Here is a 26,650-nt window from a genome sequence, read left to right on the forward strand (position 1 = left end):
GAAAAGTTTATAAAAGTAGTCTGAGGCAATTTTTTATGGTTAAAGAAAAGAAAAACCGGTGAACATTTTTAACTAAAATAAAAAGATGTTTGGAACAAAAAACTGAAATACAAATGAAAACTGCCACAAAAATAGCCCCCCCCCAAAAAAAATTGGTGAAAGCCTTACATTTTGATCGAATTGACTCTTGAAAGTGTTCCACTTTTGCCTTTTTATTGTAGTTTAATAGTAACCTGTTCCCCCTCCGACTCCACCAGGTTGAACGAGCCAAAAATGTCAGAGGCAGAACGGCAGGCGCTGGAGAGCGAGCGCGCAGACCACAACCTGTTCGTGCAGGAGCTTCTGCTGTCCACGCTAATGCGAGAGGAGAGCTCCTCATCCGACGAGGACGAAAGGCGAGACTTTGCTGACTTCGGCGCCATGGGCTGCGTGGACATCATGCCTTTAGACGTGGCTCTGGAGAGCCTCAACTTGAAGGAGAGCTCCACAGGCAAGGAGCCTCCCCCACCTCCTCTTTGATGATATCCCACCACCATCACGCAGACATTGTCCTCTGTGCTGTAACTGCCAATGACGGTGGGCAAAAAAACAACACAGCTCTCTCTCGTTTTTTTCCTTTTTTTTTTTTCTTTTTTTTTTGGTGATTGTAATTTCAGGTCTGTCACCTTTGTTACATTGTATAAATCCATGAAAGAAGAGCGAGTGGGGAAAGAAGAGCGAGTGGGGAAAAAATCTAAACACATCAGAACAGGCGTGTGAGAGAGTGCGCGAAAACAAGAGAGATAAACAGAACGAGAGACAAAACAAGAAATATAAATATATAAATAAATATATATAAGTTGATAATCAATTCCACATAACTAATTTTTTTCCTTTAGCAGGTGAGCGTAGGTATCTGTGGCAGACCTCAGCTTCCTGTCTTGCAAAAGGCTCTCCTTATAAATACTCCACATTCAAAAACTGAAGAGGAAACAAGAGACCTTCTCTAATGAAGCTGCTGTGTGTATTTATGAATATTAATGAATAAAAAGTGCTTGGATGGTTTACCATAACTACTGCATGAGGTTATTTGCAGCGTGCATGATTTTTAATGACCTTGTCATTAAAAAGGCAAAATATCCCAAAGCTTTCATTAACTTTTTTCCCCCCAAGGGTTACTTGACCAAAAATGGGTTTTACGTTTTTTTTATATGATAATGGTAAGCAGAATTGAAAGAAAAACTGCAACATGCAACAAGCTGCCCCTCATCTGTGACACTACACAACAGTGACCACCTGTCCCAGAAGTATTTGTCCCATTCATGTTCTTGAAAAAATCAGAGACAATAGAGACAAACTCTAAAGTTTACACCTTAAATCTTATTGATCAAATATTATCTGACAAATAGATTTGATTCCGTTTTTAATGAGGAAACTACTAATCCCATGATGCATTGCAAATCGTGCAATTTGAAACAATGTACAATATTCACCTTATTTTTGACGTAAATGTGGGCGCCACCATCTTTGTGCTGTTTGTATTTAGACTTCCGGTGAGCCACTATCGCTAATGGCAGTCGTATTGCGAGTGAGCCAAGTGTGCTGTTTTGACTGGCTAGTTAATATTTATTATGGAACCCAAAGGTACACGCTTAATGTGTGCAGTTAGAGGTTGCCATAATAGCTGGTACAAATGCAAAAAATGTCTATGAAACATTTGTTTTGACAGTAATCCTCGCACCAGAGCAGATGGATGTCGCACACCTTATGATCTGCATCCATTATTCATTATTTTAGCCTACTGGATGCCCTTTCTCCTGGACAATTGATCTACTAGACTACAATAACTAATAAACATCGTTTAAAGGCAGGCATTTATGGGGAGAGTGACACTAAATGTAGAAAAATATCATTATTATATATCATTACGTACAAACAAAACGTATTTAGAACAACTTAATAAACAGTATGCAAATAGTGGTATAATAATATTAGCAGGAGTTAAAACTCAGCTGTCAGCATTTTTATATGTATTTAGTCTTAACAGGCTAAAGCAAACCTAACTTGCCTGCCAGAGGATCCGCAGCTGCATGACTTATAGTGTGTTCAGACCAAACGCGAATGAAGCGTTAAGCGCGAGTGATTTACATGTTAAGTCAATGGAAAGACGCGATAGACCTACTTGCGGCGCGAATGAGGCTGCGCGAATGACGCGATTCACGCGAATTGAGCGTTTCGGGCGTTTGACGCGTGATTCGCGCGAGTTGAAAAATCTGAACTTTTGGTGAAAATTCGCGCCGCGTTAACCAATCAGGAGCTTGCTCTAGTAGTGATATGCAGCGTCTGTGCACGAAGGCAGCCCAGAGAAACAGAAAAGCAAGGCAACTGAAGTCTATTTGAATTATAAACAGAGAGCGTCTTTGCAATAACTAATCACATATTTAAAAACTACAAGGTGAATAAAACGCTTCACATTTTAGGTTTTTGAAACTTTTTGCTGGCAGATAAAAATGAACTGGTTCACTTTTGTCAGACTTCACCCAAAATGAAAATTCTGTCATCATTTAGTCACTCGTGTCGTTCCAAACCTGTAGGACTTGCTTCTGCAGAATACAAAGGAAGATATTTTGAATAACGTTGACAACCGAACAACATGCAACTTTTTTCAAAATATCAAAGATTGTGTTGCGCATGTTTTGAACGACATGAAGGTGAATAAATGAATATTTATTCCAAATCCCCAAAATGAATGGATTTTTACTTCTGGGAACCCTGTTGTTGCGCTCTATTGGATGTTTAAACAAACAGTTTGTCCTCATTGTCCAAGGCAGAATAACACTTTAAAGAATGCCTTGTTGCCTAAAAGAGAAACAAAGAACATATACAGTAAGTGTCTGCAAAAAAGATAACCTGGTTTATACCGTTTTAACTAGACGTTGATGTCTTAGTGTCTGTGTAACCACCAGATGTATTCTCTAACTTATGCACCTGTACAGACACACAAGCTCTCCATGTTCATCTCGCTCTGCTCCTCACATTACTCTTATTAGTGCGTTTGGACCCCTTCTCTCTTCATTCGTGAAGGAGGGCACCAGATTTGCCACGTTGAAGGCTTTTTGTTCAACTTCTCGAAAGAGACATGCTAACATCATCTCTGCTACTAGACAGCACCTTCTATTTATTCAGGGTTTGTTTTCAATCTCTTTGGATTCTTTAAAGCCTTGTGATTGATCATGCCACCTCCATGCCTATACTCTTATCCTCTGTGTAAAATACAATGAGATGTATATGGAATTTGTGCGTTAACTTTCATAATGGATCTAGGACATGGGCAGACTTTCTTTTTTTTAATGTAAATTTAGAATACTACAATAAAACGGCGCACAGCTTTTGATGAAAACCAAATCCCATCCTCTTACTCTCTCTGGCGGTGGAAGGAATACTATTCACAAACAGTTTAATCCATGTACAATAAGTCTTACCTTATCTGTAGCTCAAAGTACCACACACAAAGTCCAAAAAAAGTTAACTTATATGCGACATCATTTCAGCGCCTCTAGTGGCACCAAATGGAATTGTTTTTAAAAGAACTACTTGGCTTGTCATTTACACCTCTATCACAGGTAACATCATCATAAATGCAACGATAGTTTAGCCTCCAAGCATCAAGTATCAGTTTGTCCCGCTGAATCATGTCTTGTTTTGGGGCAGCTGTCCTTGTCACTTCACTGGCTATTGTTAGACTTAAATATTACCCTTGGGATACCTTTCATGCCATACTGCAGCGCTGTCTACCAAAATAACCCTTTGTAAGCTACAGCTTACATAAAATCTCCTATCTTTTTTCTCCAAAAAATAGAGGAATAAGTTGGACAGAGGTGGACAGATGTAATGGGACCTTTTGATGCATTGTTATCAAAGAAATAGTTCACCCAAAATCAGAATTTGCTCACCCTCGTGGCATTCAATATGTATATAACCAGTTTTTGTTTTATAAAAATATCTGCTACTTAAAGGCATAGTCCACCCAAAAATGAAATTCTGTCATGAATTACTCATTGTTCACAACCTTTATAAATGTATTTGTTCTGTTGAACATAAAGATATTTGGATGAATGTCCGCAACTGAGATTTCTGGGGCACCATTGACTTCCATAGTAGAAAAAAAATTGTATATTTGTTCTGTTAAACAAAAGATATTTTGAAGAATTTTGGAAAACAGACAGTTCTGGAGCACATTTGAGTATAATTTTAAGGTATATTTTTTTGAGTACCCCAGAAATGTCAGTTGCTAACATTCCTCTAAATAACTAACTTTGTATTCAACAGAACAAAGAAATGTATACAGGTTTGGAACAACTTGAGGGTGAGTAATACATGACAGAATTTTAATATTTTTTAATAGCGAGAACACAACCATCTTAAAGGGATACTTCAACCAAAAATTCTGTCATCATTTACTCACCTTTGAGTTGTTCCAAATCTGTATGCATTTCTTTGGTTGATGAACACAGAGAAAGATATTTGGAAGAATGCTTATGACCAGACAGATTTTGCCCCCCATTGACTACCATAGTAGGAAAAAATACAATAGTAGTCAAAAGTTCCCCAGAACTGTTTGCTGTCCTACATTCTTCAAAATGTCTTCTTTTGTGCTCAACAGAACAAAAAAAATTATGTAAGTTGTCCTACTGTGGGAGTCAATTAGGGATGTAACATACACTCAGCTCACGATTCGGTACATATCTCCATGCTGGGCTAACGATTTCACTATATTTTCAACTGAATAAAAAAATGAAACAAACTCAAATAACAATTAAAAAAATATATCAATAACTTTTTTTGTTGCACATACAACTTAATAAAGAATTTCCACATTTTAAGGCTTAACTGAACCTTCTTGTACTGCAGGTTTGCCCATCATTTTAGTTTTAGTCGACGAAATCTACATTATATTTAGTCTACTAAAATCTAACTGGTTTAACTAATTCAATTGGTGTAATTAAATGTTCCATACAAAGATTTACTTTACCTTAGAATTAAATTAAACCAGGTAAGTACCTTTATTTTTCAGAAAAGTTCAGTAGCTACTGGATATGCATTGTTGCAACACAGAGGATATTAGACCGTAAGGGTTCATTCAGTCTCATTTTGACTCAATTGACTTGTTTGTTCAGTGAAGGGCTTGTTCATTCAGTACATTCAACCAATGAAAACCTCTGACAGAGCTCACACTCAAACGCTATTGGCTCGTGTCTCTTTGAAGCTGCGCTGTCTTTTCTTGAGACCGTAATGAATGAGAAATCTCTTTCAAAAAGACTAAATAAACTGTATTACATTTCTTCAATCATGCAAATTACATACTTGGTTCGATCTTTAGCATGTCATTCAATCTTTTAATGTGCAGTACGACTCACTTCATCATTTCTCTAATTGGTACAGCATTGGTTTCTTTTAGCTTACTTTGTTGCATTTCACGTTATACAGCAGCTCATGTTAGCGGATAAATTAACATTGGCACTGTTGCAATGAGTTTCGGGGTGACTCGCCAGCAGTCACGGTTCAAGTTTGCTCTGTTTTACCGGCGATTGTGAAGGAAAATAAGATGCGTTGTAAACTGCATGGAGACACAGATTATGTCTTGTGCTTCCTTCTCCCAGAGACTTCTCTCTAACGTATATGTGAGATAAGCACACAAGTATGTAGCGTCTTGACCGTTCAACGAATAGAATTAAACGAACATCATTGTAAAATATCCCCATTTCTCGACGTTCTCGCTCGTAACATTTTTGAATCGCGAAATACCGTACTACGAAGTATCGTTACACCCCTAGAGTCAATGGGGGCAAGATCTGTTTGATTATAAGCGTTCTTCCAAATATCTTTCTCTTGTGTTCATCAGAACAAAGAAATTTATACAGATTTGGAACAACTCGAAGGTGAGTAAATGACAGAATTTTCATTTTTGGATGAACTGTTCCTTTAATGCACAATACAAGCATCAGATTATTACAAAGTGGAACATCTAAACAATGGAAAAACTAAATGGGCCAAAGCAAGCACATCTGAGCACTAAATTAAAATATAGAGACATGTTGATAACTTCCCATTAGTTCCTGCATGTCTTACGATGAAAAATCATATGACAGGAAGTTACAAGACCAAAACCAGAAAGATTGTTCATTCTGAATTAATATTTGAATTGTTTTGGTTTCAGTTTGGCTAAAATAACTAAAAATTGCATTTTCTTACACACACACATATGGTTTCGTTTATTAATCCGCTGGAGATGTTAAGATTACTGTAGCGATGGATGGATGTGCTTTTCTGAGTCTCGTTTTGGGACTTTTTAGTATTGAGTGTTAGATATAAAAAAGAAAGACTATATAAGGGTAGGATTTTATTAATCAGAAATTTTGAAAAAGTAAAAAAAGGTTTTCAGTTACCAGTGTCATTCTAGAAATACTGTTGGTCATGTGATCGGGGCGGTCACCATGAGGAGGAACCATTCTTATGTTGAATCCTGGAATCTTCATCTGATGCGAGTGTACGTCATATAAACCTGTTTTCAGGCGTTAAAACAATTTGGTCCCCTTTGAAATTTCGGAATATAAATTTTGACACAATTCCACACAATGTTGACATACCACTTTTATTAAATGCACAGTTGTACAAGGAACATTTCCATTGATTGCAGAGAAGCTTCTCACAGGATGCACAAGCATAGAGTACTGACACCTAAAGCCGTGTGAGATAAAGTCTGGCTGGAGCACACATTCACGCACACACACACGCACCAGATCACTCAACCAGTGATCCAGCTTAACAACTTAGAAAGGGGAACATCCCAGTTGCCTTAATGGGATAAATCAAAATTCAAATGATTTTTTACTTCAGCGTAAAGAAAATAACTGACTGTTTTCGTTATCATTGAGAACATTTTCTTCCCAAAACTAATGCAATTTACATTTTGTAATGGACTTTAAAATTTGGGAGGAAAATGTGCTTAACTGTCAGGTTTACAATGCACAAAATTCTTATGGTTCTATGCTAAAAAAAGCGAAACATTTTATAATTCGCCCAAACAGCAAAATAAAACAAAGTTAGTCAACGTTGTGTTACAAATGAAATAAATGCAACAGTATTTCAATTCTCAATCACAGTTCTTCTTTCATATAGAATGTTATAAACAAGAGCTTTCAAAAAATAATAAGGATGAATATGCTCTTGGCTCTTTCCCCGGGTAGGCTATATGGTGACAGTGTTTAATTGAATCATTTCTTTACGTAAATCAACCCTCAACAATTTCAAAAGGGCGCAGTAAGCTAACATTTAATCATAGTACACGGGGAAAAGGTTACTTGATCAGTTACAGATTATTTAAAAAATGTTTTTTTCATTGTAAACAACCACAGGAAAAAAGAAACATTGTCACGTAAAATAAACTATATTTACACTCACATATTGCCGACGGCCCATCAGACACGTTTTTCTTCTCTTTATAATTACACACATTTTGACATGGTGCCTGTTTTAAACAGAATATATAGAGAGAACGTACTATTTATATAGACATCTATTGGAACTGTACAGAATGGATTATAAAGTACAGGCTGGCTATTTAGAACAGACAAATCTGTATAGCAAAAACCGAGAAAATGCCATGTTTGTTCTTTAAAGTCTCTACGCAAAGTCTGCCACAATACGATAAAAATCATTTAGCGTAACTGACCGAATACTTGGTGCGAGTATCCGCAACATCAGCGCTTACTCCCCTTCGATTTGAAAGAGCCTCTTTCAGTGCATTTTTTCCCTTTTTCTTTTTTGCAGTGCTTACAATTGTAGGGTGAAAACTTCAAAAATATGAGCAGTACATCTATAAAGAAAGTGCAAAGCTCTAAGGGGTCACAAGTCACTCGTGTGACTATACTGACCAACATTTGATTTGATTGGACGCACTGTTCGACGACTCGTACATTTGGTGATGTTGGTTAAAGACGGCTGTTAAAAGTAGGTCCTGCCAATGGACTGTTTGGAAATAATTTGACATCAGTGTACAAAGAATGATTGATCCTGCTCATGTATATTTACAGTCTAATTGCATATATACAGTACAGACACTCTCAGAGCAACACACCTCCAGGACTTCTTACCCCAAAGAATCAGTCGTTCAGTGCAAAATGTGTTGCTGGGGACCACGGAGATCTCCGTCAAACTGAACTGAGACAAAAGTTCACCCCCGCAGAGGAGGATAAGTTGTACAAGTATTGTAGCCCTGGAGTAAGTCAACAGTGATTGTAGCCAGGTTGAGGAACTGGACTAAAGTCTGTGGTTGGCTTTGCGGTAAAAGGATGCATTTAACAAACTGGAGACTTGAAAACTGTAATATTTATTCATCAATACGCTGTTACGTTGTAACGTATCGACTTGGACACAGGTCAACACGTTATACAAATTTGAAGATAAATTGAAATCCAAATTTCTTTCGCATGAGCTTGCATTTGGGGTCTGCCACATTTGCAGGCATATGAATGGAAGTCAAAGGAACAGAGCCTAGTGTGGCCATGGCTTTAACAAAATGCTGGTCGGGGGCAGTTGGCCCACATCTGACGATTTGTTAGCCTTTGCTCACACTGACCTGACAGTGAAAAAGCAGCTTATAATGTTCTTGTCCCTATATATGGCTCCCTTCCTTATACAGTCTGTTAATCTTTAATCTGATCTGTTTGTAATGGCACACCTATCCTTAGCAAGCTGCAAATTTTAGGTATCAGTCATAAAATCTGATCAAGTTATGAGCTAAAGATGAATACTTGGGGTTAGGGGTTAGTGTGAGAACTCTTGATAGCAAGTGCTTGCAAAATACTGATAACGACAAATTAAAATCGCAGTTGTAGTTGAAAAGGAAGTCCTTTGTAGTCTGTTTAAACCTGTTTGTTATTAATTGTCCTCCTCTGTTAACTTGTTTGGTGGGGTTGACACACACAGGTTGGGTCCAGAGTCCCTTCATAGGGTCTTCAAGTTGTGACCTCAGGGCCAATCTGAGTCCCATCATTCTCACAACATTCACTTCACAGTGCCCACCAAGCCCATCGCTTTTAACGGCCCACAATACATAGAGAACAAACTGATCATCTGATAGATCATCACATACACATATTATTTAGCAGTTATTTCTTAGTCGGCACGTAAACAAATAATGAGTAATCCGAGAGCAAATAAAATCCACCTGTTCGACTGGCTCTGTTACATAATGGAGAACATCAGTGGTTCGGAGTCCCCACACACAGGTAAGAAGGGATTCTTTAGTCTTCTCAAAGGCAAAATCCATCAAGTTGCAACACAACGATGATTAAGGGCGCCTACACACTAGAAGTCTGGTGATTGCGAAAAAATTGGATCTGACCAAAGGTTAGGAACTTTTGATGCAACAAACTTGAGAATTTCAGAAAGGCGGGTCCAGTTGTGCTTTCCTGCTGTATTTCCCACTTGAATTCCAACTAAATTGGCTCCACACCCTTTGAATGGCATCTTGTGCATTTCTATCCATCAGCTGCTCCATCAGAGCGCTCCCTAGTGTGTAAGCACCCAAAAGTGAAAAAAACAACACTGTTTACCATCGACTGACACAGGAACATCATCCAACCGTTGGAGAGGCAGGTGCCCCAATCGGTACTTCAACACATGGGGTCAGGGGCCCGAACAAAGTCTGTGGAAATATTTCAATGCCACTGCTGGTGACCGTAACTCTCACTGCAAACACACCGTGTCCAATCTCAAGCCTCTTAAAAATAAAAAAGTGAAGAAAATTTGGAGGCGTCTTTGTCGCTGTGCTTTTCTCACAAAGTTCAGACAGAGTTAGATGGGCCGCATTGATACATCCCAAAATGCCTTTTATCAACCTTAGTTTTAGACATCAAAAGTTGGCAAAGAGAAGATGGTTTAGTAGTATAGTCCAAAATGATCTTAAATGCGTTTCGAATCATAAAACGGACAAATTAAAGCTGGCAGTTAAATGACTCCATAGTTTGCTGTGTGAATAGTATTGCGATCTGCATACAGTCCGCCAGGGCTTGGACAGCGTTGTGCTAATGACTGGATACCATATTTTGTCCATTTGAAAAACAAACGAATTGTAAACTTTCTGAACGCAAGTTACCTTTCTCAAAAAGGTTGTAAAACAAGAGGTCTACATTGTCTTTAACGCCTATTTACAACAATCAAACACTTCCATTTGTTCATTTGTAGACCACTTAGGATTTTAAAAAACAATGATGAAAGTCCGATATGGACATAGCGGGACGTGGAAAAAGTCAAAGCAATACACACAGTTAACTTTAAGGCTTTTAGTCTATGTGGTGAGAAGGCTGAAGCACAAGCCGTTTTTTATGCACACACACAAATCTATAATCTAAACCATCCATTTCTTCTTTTATGGCGCACACACACACACACTTTCTCACTAACACACCCATACTAACAAACAGATCCTCCACACAGTGTCAGCCCAGGATGTCCAGGTAAACGGGTGAGGCCTTGGCCAGGCTCTGGAGCAGGTTGTGGATTTCTTTGATGTTGAGTCTCATGTAGGGCTCTCTCTGCCAGCACCCCAGCATTAGGTCATATACCTCTTTGGGGCAGGTGCGAGGTCTCTGCAACACCCGACCCTGTGTGATGCACTCGATCACCTGCGGGAGGGAGTACAAAAAGAGATTACCAGTAAGAGTTACTCTGTGTTAAAACACTGGCTCTGTGACACAAGAAATCATAGAATTGACATAATTTACTACAATCTAGCTAAATACTTAACAAGGTAGTTCAAAAAAATGTTGGTGTTTAAATATGTGAGATGAAGTACATTGCCATCCACTGGCCTGGCATGCTCAATAAAGCATTTTTACTCGCAAAGGAAAACCTAGATAATTTGTACTCCATTGTTGCTGTATAAATGTACTTTCAGATAAAAAAAAACAAAGATGATTTTCTGACGCATTGACCTCAGTTAGGTTGACAGCATTCTACAGATGACTAACAAAAGCAGAAATGAACCAACACATTTATTAAAATCACCATGAAATCAAAAATTACAATTCTTATTTTTTTATTGAATATTGCAGTGTTTATTATAAATGATTTATCAGTGCGGGCCATTGTTTGTTTTCAATTCATGTGTCCTCATAATCTTCAATCAAAATCTGAAAATGCACTTCGGACCTCTAGTGGCTATATCCTCTGATGATGTCAGACAGCTTGGGCAGAATATCTGGTAACTCCTCCCCTCCAGCCTGTTTTTATACATCTTATCAATTTGCAGTGGAAAACACAAGCCACGCCCACAATTTTTCTCATCCCATATTCCTTTTCACTTGGAAATACGTCAAAATACGAAAGTAATGATGATCGCCACTTCAGGATCACGGGGACTTTAAATATTTCACCATAAAATGAAAAAGGTGCAAATTGACTGCACAAGGAATTGAATCAGTTACATTTTTGGAACAGATTCACTTTAAGCAGATGGATTGGTTTAGATCTGTGATGACTATTACCTCGTTGTTTGAGAGCTGGTACCAGGGTTGCTTGCCATAGGTAAAGATTTCCCAGAGGACAACACCCAAACTCCATACATCACTCTCTGTTGTGAACCTCCTGTACATGATGCTCTCTGGAGGCATCCAGCGAATGGGCAGCATGGTGTGACCACCCACCTGTTATTATAGAAAACAATGATTATGAATAAATTAAGTTTCTAACTATTAACTATCTCTGACACTCTTTAGCCATTATAGGACATATCCTATGTTCCCATGACATTTTATAGGATCCCTGTCTGATCCCTGAACATCTGCTATAAGGCGTTGAGATTTTTTTGTACTTAAAGCAAATGCTCTGTTTTAACGTTCAATGAATACTGTAGCACGAAACAACTTTTTACCAGAAATGTAAATTTGGGATATTTATAGATAATAACCATGATAATAACGTCCAACAGTTAGTACCAGATCATATTTTAATTAGTTAAACCGTACCAGTGTTACGGCTTGAAAAACGCATCAAACAAAGTTATCAAGAGTATAACGAAGATGCAACATGAAACGTGGGTTTTGTTCATTAATGTCAGGAGAGTAAATCAGGAGTCAGGAGTATTGACATTCGGAACAAAATAACGCAAGACATACAGTACCTATTTATTCACGTCTGCTCCTGTGAGTTTGTGATGACAGTGCTTCACTAATTAGGACTTTAATCCCAAAATGTGCACATTTGTGGAAATTTAGATATACTGACACACGTTTACTTCATATTTCTTTATACAGACCCATCATTTCTATTCATTTTTCATTAAATGATGTGATCTGATGAGTTTGAAACTCCGTTCAGCTTGTTTCTTCTGCTATGAGCGCAGATGTCATGCCGCTTTCTCCTGGGTCCTAAAGTACACCCAATTTTTCACAACACACGCAGACAGATGAATTGCTGAATTGTGTTGTGTTTATATGAAAATCTGATTTACTCGCTTAAGGTTGTTTAATCTGAACTAGGAAACGTTTACCTCATGCCCCCAACGTGCCATGACTAATATTAATGTAAATCAAACAAAAGTACATTTACAGGTTAACTCAATATTAAATTTGGTTTACATCAGTACTTTTTTGGCATTTCCAGAACATGGTAATAAAGCCGTGATAATAGTGATAACCGTGATAATGTTGCTCACTATAACCGTGATCTGAATTTGTCACACCGTTACATCTCTAGATATTTACAACACTTAATTCACTCAAGTGTAGTAATACCACGGTTATTGTCAATACCAATATATTGTGTCACCCCTAATAAAAAACATGCAAATTTGCAACCATACTGTGTATATAGTGATACATGCACTACAGTTTTCCTGAAGACTCCTGTCTGAAGCTATCATGGCAAGAAATAAAATTTTCCTCTGTGTTTTTCAGTTTTACAGTAGGGGGAAATTATATTCCTTCATCACTCTCTCTCTCTCTCTCTCTCTCACACACACACACACACACGCACACACACACACACACACACACACACACACACACACACACACAGGACTGCTGACACAGCGGAGTGTTTCCGGCTGTTGGCAGGGTTTGTGTTTGGGAGAGCCCTTTGGTGTCAGATGGTCTGGGCTTTTTCTGGAGGAACTCACTGTGGGGAACTTTTGTTTTTTGTGGCATTCTCATTTTTAATCAGCTGTTCACATGAATATGCTTGGGATAATGCACAGTCAATGAATCATTATCTGAGACAGAGTGAGTGATCATGACCCTAACATGAAGGGTCTTGTATCACATAAAGGTGTTTATTATACCTACTTACCAAATAAGTAAATATTGGATTATTTTATTGGTATATTTTGTTATCTTTTATAGAATATATTGTGTGTAATGCATAATGGTCTGTAAAGCGTGTATTTTAGGTATAGTAGTGGCATTTTTTAAGTTTTGGTATTGGCATGGGCTCATTGGGCTAGTTTTGTTCACACCAATCTGGCAACCCTGGGAATGGGCACAAGGCACTTTGGTAAACAACAGCGTAAACAACTTTTGATTCAGTTCCTGTAACCCATTTTGACTGGTTGAATACTCAAGACAAATGTACAAAAAAAAAACATTACAATCATAAACAATATAAAGCGACCTTAGTGATACAAAAGACAAAATTAAAGTGTCATCAAAAAGGTACGATATGACCTATATGAATGTGACCCACATTCGACACACTATGATTCCACACACTTACCCTGTAGTAGTCGGTGCTGTAGACGTCTCTGGACATGCCAAAGTCCCCTATCTTGACTAACAGGTTTTCTCCAACCAGACAGTTGCGTGTGGCCAGGTCTCTGTGTACAAAATGCTGTGAAGCCAGATACACCATGCCTGCTGCTATCTGTTGAGCTATGTGCAGCATCTGAGGCTGGGTCAACTCCACCATCAAACTCTGCTGCCCGTCTGCCATGAGTACTGCATCCGGACCATGAGCCCTGCAAGAGAGAGAAGGGACAACAGAGTATAGCCAAAGAGTTCTTCAGGTACAACACGATCACAAAATCCTGTTTAATGCAACACAATGACAGCAAATTAGAGCACTTGATGTTTCACATACAGCTGTGGAGTAGGATTTTGCCTAAGTTGATTTTATTACTATATGGCCCGGTTTCACAGACACAGTTTAGCTTAAGCCAGGACTATGCCTTAGTTGAAATAAGATATTAATGTCGCTTTTATAAAAACGCCTTATAAGAATACATTACTGGTGTGCATCTTGAGACAAAACAATGGCACTGATATATTTTAAGATATTTCTGGGCCAGTTATATTGAATTAAGACAGGTCACACATTCATTTTAGTCTAGGACTAGCCTTAAGCCTGGTCTGTGAAACCGGGTCTAGAGGTCATAGGTTGGACTACCAGCACAACATTATGAAAACAGAAACAAAGCAACCCCCAAAATGTATTCTCTTGGTTGGTTAGAACAAAAACTCAAAATAATTGCACAGCGAAGCCCACACCACAACTCTAACAAAGATACAGAGGAGCTATTTGTAAAGACTTTCACTAGGATTTCTTTCTAGCTGATGAATGATAAAACACTGACAGACATTCAAAATCCATTCAAATTTAAAGGGGTTGTGAATAATAAAAAATGTTATCATCCATTGTGTGGACACTAATATTATTAATTATTGATATTATTAACAGTGTTGGGGAAGCTACTTTTAAATTAGTTAGATAAGTTACAAGCTACTCATAAATAAAAGTAGTTATGTAAAACCCATCTGAAAACGTAGTTAGCTACACTACAAGTTACTATAAAAAAGTAGCTAGCTTCTATGAAACTCCTTAATTTTTTACAATCTGAATTTTTTTTTACAAAACATGACAAAATACAGGAGTATAGTATTTATTATAGCAAACTGTATAGACGCCTTTACTGTTAGTAAACATTGTGATGCGTTTTTGTGGGCAGAGCTTAGTTTACTAATGCTAGGTAGCACGTTTTGTTTGCTTGCGTTTTGACAATGACTAGACAAAAATCGGATTACATTTTAACATGTAACCGCGATTGTTTTTGAAAAAGGTAACTTTAACGCCAGGAACCTGGCTGACCTGTGTGTGCACACTCAATGGATCCAGAGACGAACTGACAGGATTACCTCCAGTTAAGTGGCCTGACATCTACACCTACCTGACAGAGAAACCAAGCGTGTATAGTAAAGATAAACTGAGAGCGTATACATCTATAGATGCCTGCGTGTACTAACAGTAACAAACGTTAGCAAATGCATTTACTTGAACACAAACCTGACACATAACATGAGCCTTCTCATTGTTCCCTCTCCCTTTATACTAATGCACTTGTGACAACTAAAGAAAAAGAGATGAAAAACAGTTTCCTTTATGTTTAGTTTCTGGCCGATAGTTGTATAACTAACAAAGTTAGCTAGCATACCCTATGCGTTCAAAAGTTAACGCTACGTGAAAAATAACCTATTCCCCAGTTTCTGATTTGGTCATACGTGAGATATTTTTAGACACATACCCAAATCATAATCCACACAAACAAAAGACAGTAGTTTTTAATCTTAAGTGTTATGAAGTGAAACGCAAGCATTTTTGATGATCATTTTTGTTCAGTCCACTCTGTGACGAGGGAGGCGTGACGAGAGCCGTGGGAGGAGGAAGCGAGGCCGGGACGCGATTGATAATGAGTGTCAGCTGGGCGTCATTCCGGCCTCGTATCTCTCACGGAGGAGATCGGAAGCATAAAAGGATGAACGGCAGGAGAATACGGCTAGAGAGGACCGGGCCCGGACATTAGTTAAGTTTTGTTTATGTTCGTGTTGCCGGCAGTCGTCCGCGAGGGGCTGCCGGCTTGTTACTTTTGTATTTTTGTGTATTTATTTTTGATTAAAATGTTTAATGTTTGCCGGTTCCCACCTCCTTCCTTCTGTTTTATTGAGCTTTATTACACACTCGTTTTATTGTGTTTAACTACAGCTGTCGTCAGTGTTTTTGTTTGGCAATGGCAGCAGGTATGTGTTAAAATATCAAATCGGAGACTGTATTCTGTCGATTGTGGCACTAAACAACACAACAAAATGATATTTTAAACTCCTTATGTGGCCGAATCATGGCTGGTTTGTATTGGCCGCCTCCAGCTAATGCCGTGACGTAAGCGTGACATCGGCGCAAAAGGGGTCTATAGAAAATTTCTTAGATACAGTACCGTTTTTTACTTTACCACAGTAAATATTCAAGTATACTACAGGATTTATAAAGTGTAGAAATTTACTATAGCTAGGTAATACAGAATTCTGTAGTATATTAACATATTAATTATTCATAATTATTAATTACCAGAATATTCTACAGATGTAATATACTACAGTTAAGTACTAAAGTATATTGCAGTATTTTTATGTGATGTGATACAACTGAATATGTGTTATTGACTAATGTTTTAAATAAATGGAGAAGTTTAAAACAATGTAATACAAATACCATTATAATTGTATTGTTTATTTATTGTTTTCATTACATAAAATTCATATTTATTACTTAATAGGATGGGTGTGTCAAACTTTAAATATTTACCCACTCATGTACAGTACGTCCTTTACGATCTCTTCTCAGTGAAGCGTAAAGCCACTATACATAGTTACTGCAGTAGATGGCGATAATTAACTATTTCAGTTTGTGATACGTAAGAAGAAGACGTTACACAGCGCTGCGCTAAAGGCAGAACGGAATGTAGCAGTTGAGCTACTGCCAAGCTACTGAAAAATGTAGTTAAGTTAGTAGCGTTGATACTTGTAGTTAGCTACTCCCCAACACTGATTATTAATATTATAGTAATCTTTGTCGTTTTTATAGTTACAAGCATTCTTCCAAATATCTTTCTCTGTGTTCATCAGAACAAAGAAATTTATACAGATTTGGAACAACTTGAGAGTTAGTAAATGAAGACAGAATTTTCATTTTTGGGTGAACTGTTTACCTTTAACATGGAAGAGGTAAAATTTATCTGTCAAAGAACGTCAGGAAATAGAACCCAAAAGCAGGCGGCAGGTACAAAACTCAAAACTTTAATAACAAAATAAAGACCCACGATGGGGCAAAATGACAACAGAAAATTAACAAATGCAAAATAAAGACTTAAAAACAAGGGGGCCAAAACAATAGAGACAGGATCAACTAAAATAAGCACTTTACAGGAACTAGACAAGATCAGGGATACAGGAACCTGGACACGAGGTAGGTATACTTACTAACAAAACGAAACGAAACCGCACAGGACAGCAAACACAAGGGCATTAAATAGGGGAACTAACAAGGGATAATTACACTAGGCAGGTGGAAGGGATAATTACAGGCGGGAAGCTAGCCGAGGAAACAAGAGGGGGGCCAAGACACTACAGGACAGCACATAGCACATCATAACAAACAATGGCCATGTGCTTCCACACAAAACACGTGGGACTGTCATGATCACTTTATTGTGTTTTTTTTAACTTAAATACATGCTGTTGATTTTAGCTACATTTCTACTTGTTTTCTCAATTTGGCCAAAACGATAAAAGTATTAGTTTAAGAATATGTGGACAGAAATATCACACCGTTTCTAAAAGTATAGCCTCAAGATTTAAAGATGTATACAATTTATAACATGACATTGTAAACTTGGTAAACCTGGTAGGTACAGGACACCAAAAAACATTATTACCAAAAAGTTGTATTTATGTGTTGTACAGTAGCCTATGTACCATTTACAATAAAGCAAACTCATAGTCCCACAGGAATTAAACTGGCAATAGAAATGTACAGTATTCCCAAGACACAAGCAATTTCGTATAATAAATTCAAACCTGAGGAACTTGTTGAGGTCTCCATGTTTCATGTACTCAAACACCATGATGAGGGGGTCGCTTTCCACACACACTCCATAAAACTTGACAATGTGATCATGCTGCAGGTTGGTCAAAAGCTCTGCTTCTCTGTGAAAATCGGCTCGCCCACTTTCACTGGCTTCTTTAAGCGTCTACAAGACAAGAAAAACTTTTTTAGGATTGTATTTCATTCTTTCTTATGTATAACGTGCAGTGCAGTAAATCAATGTCAGTTTTAAAACAATGGACCCATTAGAATCTGATGTATGGGAGACGCCACTACAAACAGGCCGTGTAGTCAGTTCTGTACTGCTTTGTCTAGCATTTTAGGTGTGTCAGAAACACATGTACTACCAAATGTGCTCTGGTTTTAACATTTGATGTAACATACCTTAACAGCCACCAAAATCTTCTCTTGGTCGGGTGACAAGTTGTAGCATTCAGCCAAGAACACTTTCCCAAAGGCACCCTCTCCAAGCTCCCTCTTCAGCAAAATGTTGTGGCGCTTTATGTGCTGAACAACTGCAGAACGGGAATACAAATTGTCAAAAATGTTTCCTGAAAAATGTGAGTAGTGCTTGCCATGATGCTTAAATTTGCGAGTTGAATGGAATGCTTGCAGAATGGCTACAGTTCAAGTTACACAGCGTCAGCCGCCCCTGATATTATCGCCATGGTGACAGAAGGGGAGGTTACTATGACAACTGACCAGGGGCAACCTAGGACTGGAATCTATTTCAGATGATGGAGTGGGGTCGCTGGTCGCCCAGCACTCCATGGCAACTCACAAGTGTCCGATTTCAACAAGCTGCCGGGGTTGCGGAAGTACTGCGGGTTCTCAATGACTGGGATCTTTGTCATTCCGATAATAACGGCATCCGGGCCCATCTCTGAGGATGATGGGGTGTTGTTGCCATTGGAAACGTGGTGGAGTGGGCTGGCTGAGTCGTCATCATTACTGATGACAGATGAAGATCCTGATGGAGAGAGGAAAATATCCCAAACGATGCAAGAATCAATACAAATTGTATTTTATTACTGGGCTACTAAATTATACATGATCAAGTGTTCAACAAGGACATTACTATAAATAGGCAAAGGACAATTGTTTAGCAGTTAAACATTTGTTTATGGCGTAAAATCACAGAGGCTTATTGCTTTTATAAAACGGCAGTAACAGCACTTTGATCTAACGACAAGAGTGTTTAATGAACATATACAAATGTAACAGTAAAACTAGAATAAACACTATTACACATTATACCACGGGGCTGTTGAATGCTTCATTCTGATTGGCTGACGAACGTTCCATGGGTGTACATTATTTTTCAGTTAAACGAACACCTATGAAGTAGTTCCAGATCTGTCGACCGAATTACAGTTCCGTATCACTGCGCCAAGTTTAATTGAATAGGGTTATACTGTACAGTATAGCCTACTGTCAACCACTGAAAACGGATCTAAGGACAGACAAAATGACAGGCAAATTCCATTGTCTGAGAAGAAATAACTATTTACATTTATGGACAGCATGAACATTTCAACAACAATGGTGACAGCGCTGTAAAGGACTGTACAGACGAAAAACTAAAGCATATATCAAAGGTCACGGCAAACTACGTCACAATCAGCGGGTTAAAGATAAAACACAAAGAAACATGAAAATAACAAAAACAACAGCTTGAATTCGTATGGATTCGTGAAATGGGTAAACGGGACTTTAAACACACAGCAGCAAGCTTTATGCCACTGCGAGAACCGCAGCTGACGCAGAAATCTCCGTGTCACATTTTTTCTCCTTATACTTTATTTTTGACGGGAGATAAATACGACTGTGGCGAGGGGGGTGTGGTTTAGCGAAGTCTGCACCGAGGGGAGGAGACGGGAGAAAAACGGCGCGTAAGTAAGCCAAGTACACATTAGATCACCTGTGTCTCATTCCAGTGATTGGTGAGGAGACGCTTTTTAAGCAGCACGAGAGGACGATACGGGGGGAGAGTTCGGCTGAGAAGCAGCACGGAGAGAGATCGGCTGAGGACGAACCACCAAAGAGCGAGCGTCAGAGAGCATATGCCTACAGAGAAAGCTGACAGCCTCTTATTGTGCCAGGAAGGCCATACTTTATACTTTTGTTTGTTTACTTTGCGTTTTGTGGAATAAATATTCGTCTCAGCCACGCCGACGCCGCCTCCTTTCTTCCCTCCTACAACGAACTTATTACAACGACGAAAACGAATCAAATAAAGATTCTTGGCTTTTCTCTCTCAATGTGGTGTGGTAACCGTGGTACAAGCGGAATAATTGACTCCGGTCCGTTGAATTCTTAGAAAATCATGCACACCACGAGGTGTTGTTTTCAAAGAATTCAACGGCCCGTTGTCAATTATTCCGCTTGTACCACGGTTACCATACCCAAAGATGTTGTTCAGATGTCTTATCTCAAGATATGTGTAAGGTATTTGTCCCGGAATGCACTTTTTGGTAGGACTAATTTCTTATGCGTTTCATCTGAAGCTGTTGCTTGAGCCTGCATATGCAGATATCAGAGAGCGAGAGGAAGACAGACAGCGCACATGCACACGCGTTTGCTTCATAGAGAGAGAAAAGCCAAGTATCTATATTTGGTTTCGTCGTATTTAACACCCCTGTCATATAAAAAAGTATAAGAAGAAAAAACGTGACAAAGAGATTTCTCCGCTTTCATCGTGGCCGCATTACCACCTCGGGGTGTGCATTATTTTCAAACAATTCAACGCCCTGTCGTCAATTATTCCTTGCATAGAATGAACAAATGTAGTATAACCAAACTGTAGGCTGTTTGTGACTGTAGGCTGTAGGCAACAAAGTAAATGTATAGTCACAAAGGATCATGTTTTGTCGTTTTACATCAACTACAAACATGACTTAATAAGTCAGTAACTATTTTAATAAATGTAGTGTATTGGTTTAACATTATCCAAAAACCTGTAAAGCCTAGGTGACATCGGCAGAAAAGGAAAGAAAATTTAAATGCCCAACCTTTTTGGTGAAAGATTACAAAGACTATCAAATGATGTAAATGTACACATAGGCATACACTAAACGCTATGCACATATGGACTATGCATGCACTTAATCATCCACAGTAAATATCCATAAAAGTAAATATGTAGATTTTGACATTAAAAACAAGCATTCAGCAGCATTGAAAATAATCTACATGATGCACTTACCTTTCATACCGAATTTGGAGCTTCTGCCATACTTGAGAAAAACTAACATTAGGATGCATCCAGTTAAAGCAACACCAGCTATTCCTACCACTACATACACCTAGAAAAGAGAGAAAATACAAACAATATTTACAAAGGGTTTTGAATGTGTCTTGCATTTATAAAATTATTTCTTTTTACTAAAGCCACAAATGTGCTTGAATAATAATATTGCCAGCTAAATCTATCAGTTGCATGTTGTACAGACAGTAAAAATAAGATATTTCTCAATCTGTAAAAGCAAACGAAAACATGTACGTCTATTTGAAAATGTTCATCCACTTAGAAATATCCCCCCACTCAATTTATTAACAGATCATTTCGATACGTTATAAATTAGACCTTTGTAGTTCTAATTGTGAATTGCTCAATTTCAAATAATAAAACAATATTTAATTATTCATTTATAAAAGTGCTTTTTTAAACAAAACTACAAGCTTTACATTTCTTCTTTAACATTCTCTGGAATGATGGCCAAAACTACCATCATAAATGCTTTTCTGCAAACATAGTTTTATTATGTTTTTAAAATTTTAACTATGAGTCAAAATTATTTTCTGCACAAATCAAAGGCTTTAGTTGTAGTAAACCCAGAGACAACATACCGCAACTTTGTCTTCTAGTGGCGGGGTTTCTTAAAAAGAAAAAAAAATAGGACACAATTGTTATTCAAAGTGACAAATAAACACAGACAAGGTAAGAATGAATGAAAAACAAAACACAGGTACCTGGACTAAACGTTGTTTCTGTGTAAAATCATATTTCAGCAGTCATTTAAAAAAAACAAGAGAGTTTGAAATTATTATCCAGTAAATAACTGATATTATATTCTATTTCACAAAATACGTCACAGTGTTACATACCATAGTAGAACATTCCCTCTGTAGACAAAAACAATAAAAAGTTTTTTTTTACTATTATATATACAGATGGAAAATTCTGATCTTAGGCTGCAATATTTATAAAATAAATAATATTAATAAAATGAATAAACAATAAAGATTTATAAAATAAATAAAGATTTATAAAATGAATAAATAAATAATATCTGAATCATCACATTACAGCATATAGTGCAGGAGTGTCAAATCAAGCACCTGGAGGGCCACCATCCAGCAGAGTTTGGCTGGAACCCTCATTTACAGGCAGGTGTGTTAAATCAGGGCTGGAAGTAAATACTACATGACGTGACCCCCCAGGAGCAGGGTGTGACTTCCATGGTATAGTGATACCAGAAAACCCAAGCCCACCTGTCCCAGAGTGATCCACATCGGGCATGAGCATAAAGTGTGCTGAAACGTTCCCGCTGGCCTCTCCAAACTCATTACTGGCCACCAGTGTGTAAACACCATTATGGATGTGAGTGGGAATGACCAGCTGCAGACAGCCGTGATACTCCATGTCTGTGATGTCATGGATCTCTGTCCTGATGTACTGGTGCTCCTCCAGCAGCTTTCCATCGTGGTACCAGCACAACTCAGGCTTTGGGTTGCCGGTCACAGTGAAGGGGATGCACCAGTCCTGGTTTCTCACGGGCTGATACAGCTGCACTATAGAAGGAGGAACTAGCCCAGGAGGAAGAAAAAGGAAAAGAAAGGAGGAGGAGAGGAAGTGTGACCACAGGAGTAAACAAGAGGAACGTGGAAACATTTGTTGTAGTCTGACGAAAGGAAAGCATATGACAGCACATGGAGTGGATGGGAAGTATAGAGGGCACTAGGGGGAGAAATACAAGAGGGTTATAAAAAATGAAGAAGCTTACTGTAATATTATGAAACAATGGGAAGAAACATACAATGTATGACCAAAAGCAAAATGGTTTAAAAGGTTTCAACAAAGCCTAACAACAAAAATCAACCCAGTATAATTGAAAACATTAAATCAATGTAGTACCAATGTAGAATGTGTTCTTTTTACTGCTTTTAATTTAATAAATATTGAGATAATGGATGTTAGTTAAATGTATGCAAGCAAACATGTTATAACATTGTGACATTTTCTATAGTGTGGTCTGGCATTGAATATGCCAACAAATAAAAAAGTGAAGCGTTTCATTTCATTTCCACTGGTGGAGCCAAATAGAATTGCAAAACACTTTAATTTGTACAATTTATGAGATTTGTATCTCATAAATTTGTACATAAGATTTAGTATAATCTGCTTGCAGCAGTGATGGTTAGATTTAGGGATTATTTAGAGGTTAGGGGTGGTGATACATTTTTGCTTTTTTCTAACAATTGTACATTTTTGTAGGATTAACATTATACAAATGCGTAGGAATTAGCCACCTAGTAAAATAGTTACGAATTCCCCATGAGATGAGTCCGGTATTTACTTTATTTTTTTTGCTGCACTGTGGCCTGTACCTGTCCCTCTACTTTTCTATATGTTTTGTATATTATGATCCTGCTCCAAACCACAGAGTTTTACTCTTCAAGATGCCAGCATACAAACGGCTTACTTAAATTTGTCACTGAACATTAAACACACTTCACTTCTATTTGGCAGGCAAAATTCTACAAGAATGTATAAATATTTTAAAACAGTGTTATGAAACTATGTTTGTCAGGTCAAATTATCCATTCAGAGTGAAATGTTATTGTTTTAAAATCTTATGTCAAAATAAAAATGTTATCATAGACAATCAAGGAAAAACAATAACAGTAGTATATATGCGGGTCATAGTGTCAAAATGATTGACAGGTATGATTGATGGGGTCATTGACCTTTGCGGAGGGGGGGTTGGGGGTGTTGAATTACTTCCGGACCACCCACGTTGCGAGGGGGCCTCCCCCTTTGCGTTAACCTTTGACCGTATCCGCCCCTTAGTGTGGTACCGCCCACGTCGCGGTGAACTTTTGCCCTTTGGCAGTATCTGTCCACCTTGTGAGTTTTTGTCCATTTCTCAAGTTGAACTTTTGTCCCGTATGTTTACCGAACATTTTTCTCCCTTTTCCGGCGATCATGTTTGGACATGTTTTTGGACATGTTTTTATGAGGTTGACACGTATCTTATGCGTGAATAAATAAAGCAACGTGTGATTAAATAAAGAAATGATTAATTAAATACATGAATAAAGCAACGAATAAGTAAATAAAGCGGCGAATAAATAAATAAAGAATTGCTTATATAAGTGATTAAATAAATAATGAATAAGTAAATACATGAACAAAGCAACGAATAAGTAAGTAAATGAACGAATGAATAAGTAACGCATTCAATATATATATATATTAGGGCTGTTAACGCGTTAACGCATGCGATTATTTTTTTCAAATTAACGAGTGAGAAAATATTTATCGCAATTAACGCAGCATCCGTTTGTTTTGACATCCTTTGTCTAGCGTTACATTATGTAATCACGCTCTTATTCGTGTACAGGCTTTTAAACCACTTAAGCGCGATTTGAAACAGTTGCTTTGACGCGTTCAATGAAGATAGACAGCTTCTAAACTGTGGGACGCGGCAAAACGCAACGCGAGGTCCAGTCTGGTGTGTACAGTAACGGCTGCGTCGGTGAATCTCTGTCAGACAGCGCATCCGTGTTAAGTTCTCTTTCGTGCTTGAATGGATAAAACCACACAAGATTATGTCAGAAAGCCCGTTTTGTCTAGCATTTTCTTAACCAAGACTTCAAAGTGTAAAATAAAATCTTAAATGAATGCAAAGTTGTGAAAATGGGAGTGCGGTGACGGTCAGATCTGCGAACTGAGACAGCTCTTAAAGGGGCCGGGTTCTTAAACGTGCTGCTGTGACTCCTGTCACTAATGTTAATCAAAGAACAAAATAAAAGAAGAAATCAATGTGATTTTATAGCTTTAATGAGAATTCTTCTGCATTTAATTTACTTTGTATAATTTAGCATTAAAGACTGTAAAGTGTCCTTCAATTTCCTACATGAGCTCTCAATTATACTGTTGAATAGCTATAATTAATGTTAAAATAATCAATTTAATAGAGACATCAGTTACAATACTAATATCAAAATGTTAGCTTTCATAAAATGATGCTGTTAAAGAAATATGTTGTTTCTACATCAATTTGAAGATTACATGTGAAATTATTAAAATGTAAAAGTATATTTTAAAATATAATTGTTGTGTGCGATTAATCGTGATTAATCACAGAAAAAATGTGTGATTAATCCGATTAATTTTTTTAATCGATTGACAGCACTAATATATATATATAGTGGATGTGATAAAGCTGTGGTAAAACTTACGTTGGAGGAAAGACCGCATTCCTGACATTATACAGAGAAACCTCTTGTTTCAGACAGCTCTGTCCCCACATGACAGCTGTAAATCACATGAAGCAATGCATGACGAATCGAGCTGTGGGGCTCCTGTGTGTTGCTAGAGTGTCCAATGCAAACTATAATCTCGCTATATCTCTAACTAATCAGAAAACAACTTTCCACTAGCATTCTGAACATATCCGCTTTATTCATCATTACCTGTTTTGTTTAAAACTTAAACCATTCTCACACGTGTCTAATTGTACAGGGGCAACCATGAAAATGGCTTGACCAAATAAATGTTTGTATGTGTGCACAAGTGTTGAGCGGTTACCTTCCAGCGTTCATGAAAAATGAAAAAAAAAATCTGAGTATCCATTCTTCAAACTGTGTCTACAACACTGTATAATTAAAGCGCATGTTTTTCCAAACTGCATGGAGCGGTGTCTTTAAATGGTGTCCATGATGTTCCCCCTATCCTGACTGTTTTCCTTCTGTCTGAGAAGATGCCAGTGCGTCCACCAACCAAGGGTGAAGAAAAAAAAACATCTTTATTGCTGGTGTTCATAGCATCACAGCAGGCAGTTGGGTGATTCCTTAAAACACATAAAGCAGATTTTGATTGAACAGCAAGAATCCTTAAATTGAATGTACATCATGTTCATTTCATGAATGTTTTTTTATATCATGCCTCCAGGTTGTATCATAAAATAAGTTTGCATAAGGTTTTCAACATATTTTTTCTGTTTTTTTTTTAGATTAAAAATAAAAGTGATTCTATCAAAGGTATACCTTATAACATAATTGTTTATATGATTCTAAACTGATATTCTTTAGAACATTTAGAACAGTCAAATCTCACACATCCTGTTATTAAGAGTTGTCTTTGCACATCTGTTTCAGTGGTTAGTGTTAAACTGTGGCAACCCCTTAACACCTAGACACTATTCTAAGATTTACTGACATATAGAGCAGACTCTGAGTTCTTTTCAGCGTCAAACCTCTTTTATTAATTTGTGTTGGACATCTGATTGTGTAGCAAGGAAACTCAAGAAGTAGACATTCCATCCTACAGTAAGTGTTTCTGTTTACTTTTAGTTTAAACAAGGTTTTAATTGTTTTTGTTGTTAAACAGTTTGCTTTAGATCCAAACTTTACACGCACAAAGTATACGTTGAATCACCTTTTCTTCATTTTATCCTCACCATTTTCTTATGTTTTGTTTTTGAGTGTCTAATGAATATACTAGGCTATATTTTCT

At 37.7% G+C, this 26,650-nt stretch overlaps 2 protein-coding genes across 4 annotated transcripts in view; one reads left to right on the forward strand and one right to left on the reverse strand.

Annotated features, from left to right (window-relative positions):
* kcmf1 (potassium channel modulatory factor 1) overlaps nucleotides 1-1,052 on the forward strand; it is a 34,783-nt gene extending 33,731 nt beyond the window's left edge. The window contains exons 7-8 of one of the 3 annotated variants that reach the window (XR_008961830.1): nucleotides 258-576; nucleotides 879-1,052. Coding sequence is in view for 1 of the 3 variants with exons in the window: in XM_057322305.1 (XP_057178288.1) it covers nucleotides 258-519 (262 nt within the window). In the remaining 2 variants the exon portion in view is untranslated. Of the gene's footprint in view, nucleotides 1-257 lie in introns of all 3 variants that reach the window. The other 2 variants (XR_008961829.1, XM_057322305.1) reach the window with 2 other exon arrangements.
* A 5,560-nt stretch (nucleotides 1,053-6,612) lies between these two features.
* Nucleotides 6,613-26,289, reverse strand: LOC130569064 (BDNF/NT-3 growth factors receptor-like). Its single transcript, XM_057358432.1, has 14 exons — nucleotides 26,182-26,289; nucleotides 25,724-25,985; nucleotides 25,375-25,450; nucleotides 22,402-22,716; nucleotides 22,015-22,032; nucleotides 21,880-21,897; nucleotides 21,757-21,785; nucleotides 21,113-21,212; nucleotides 18,689-18,877; nucleotides 18,292-18,422; nucleotides 17,880-18,052; nucleotides 13,753-13,993; nucleotides 11,529-11,687; nucleotides 6,613-10,667 (listed from the first exon to the last, which is right to left on the reverse strand). Exons 3-14 carry the CDS (start codon nucleotides 25,400-25,402, stop codon nucleotides 10,482-10,484), a joined length of 1,587 nt encoding a protein of 528 aa, XP_057214415.1. The 5' UTR covers nucleotides 25,403-25,450; nucleotides 25,724-25,985; nucleotides 26,182-26,289; the 3' UTR covers nucleotides 6,613-10,481.
* Between the last annotated feature and the right edge of the window lie 361 nt (nucleotides 26,290-26,650).

Source organism: Triplophysa rosa, linkage group LG2 (assembly GCF_024868665.1).
Source record: "Triplophysa rosa linkage group LG2, Trosa_1v2, whole genome shotgun sequence".
Classification (NCBI taxonomy): domain Eukaryota; kingdom Metazoa; phylum Chordata; class Actinopteri; order Cypriniformes; family Nemacheilidae; genus Triplophysa; species Triplophysa rosa.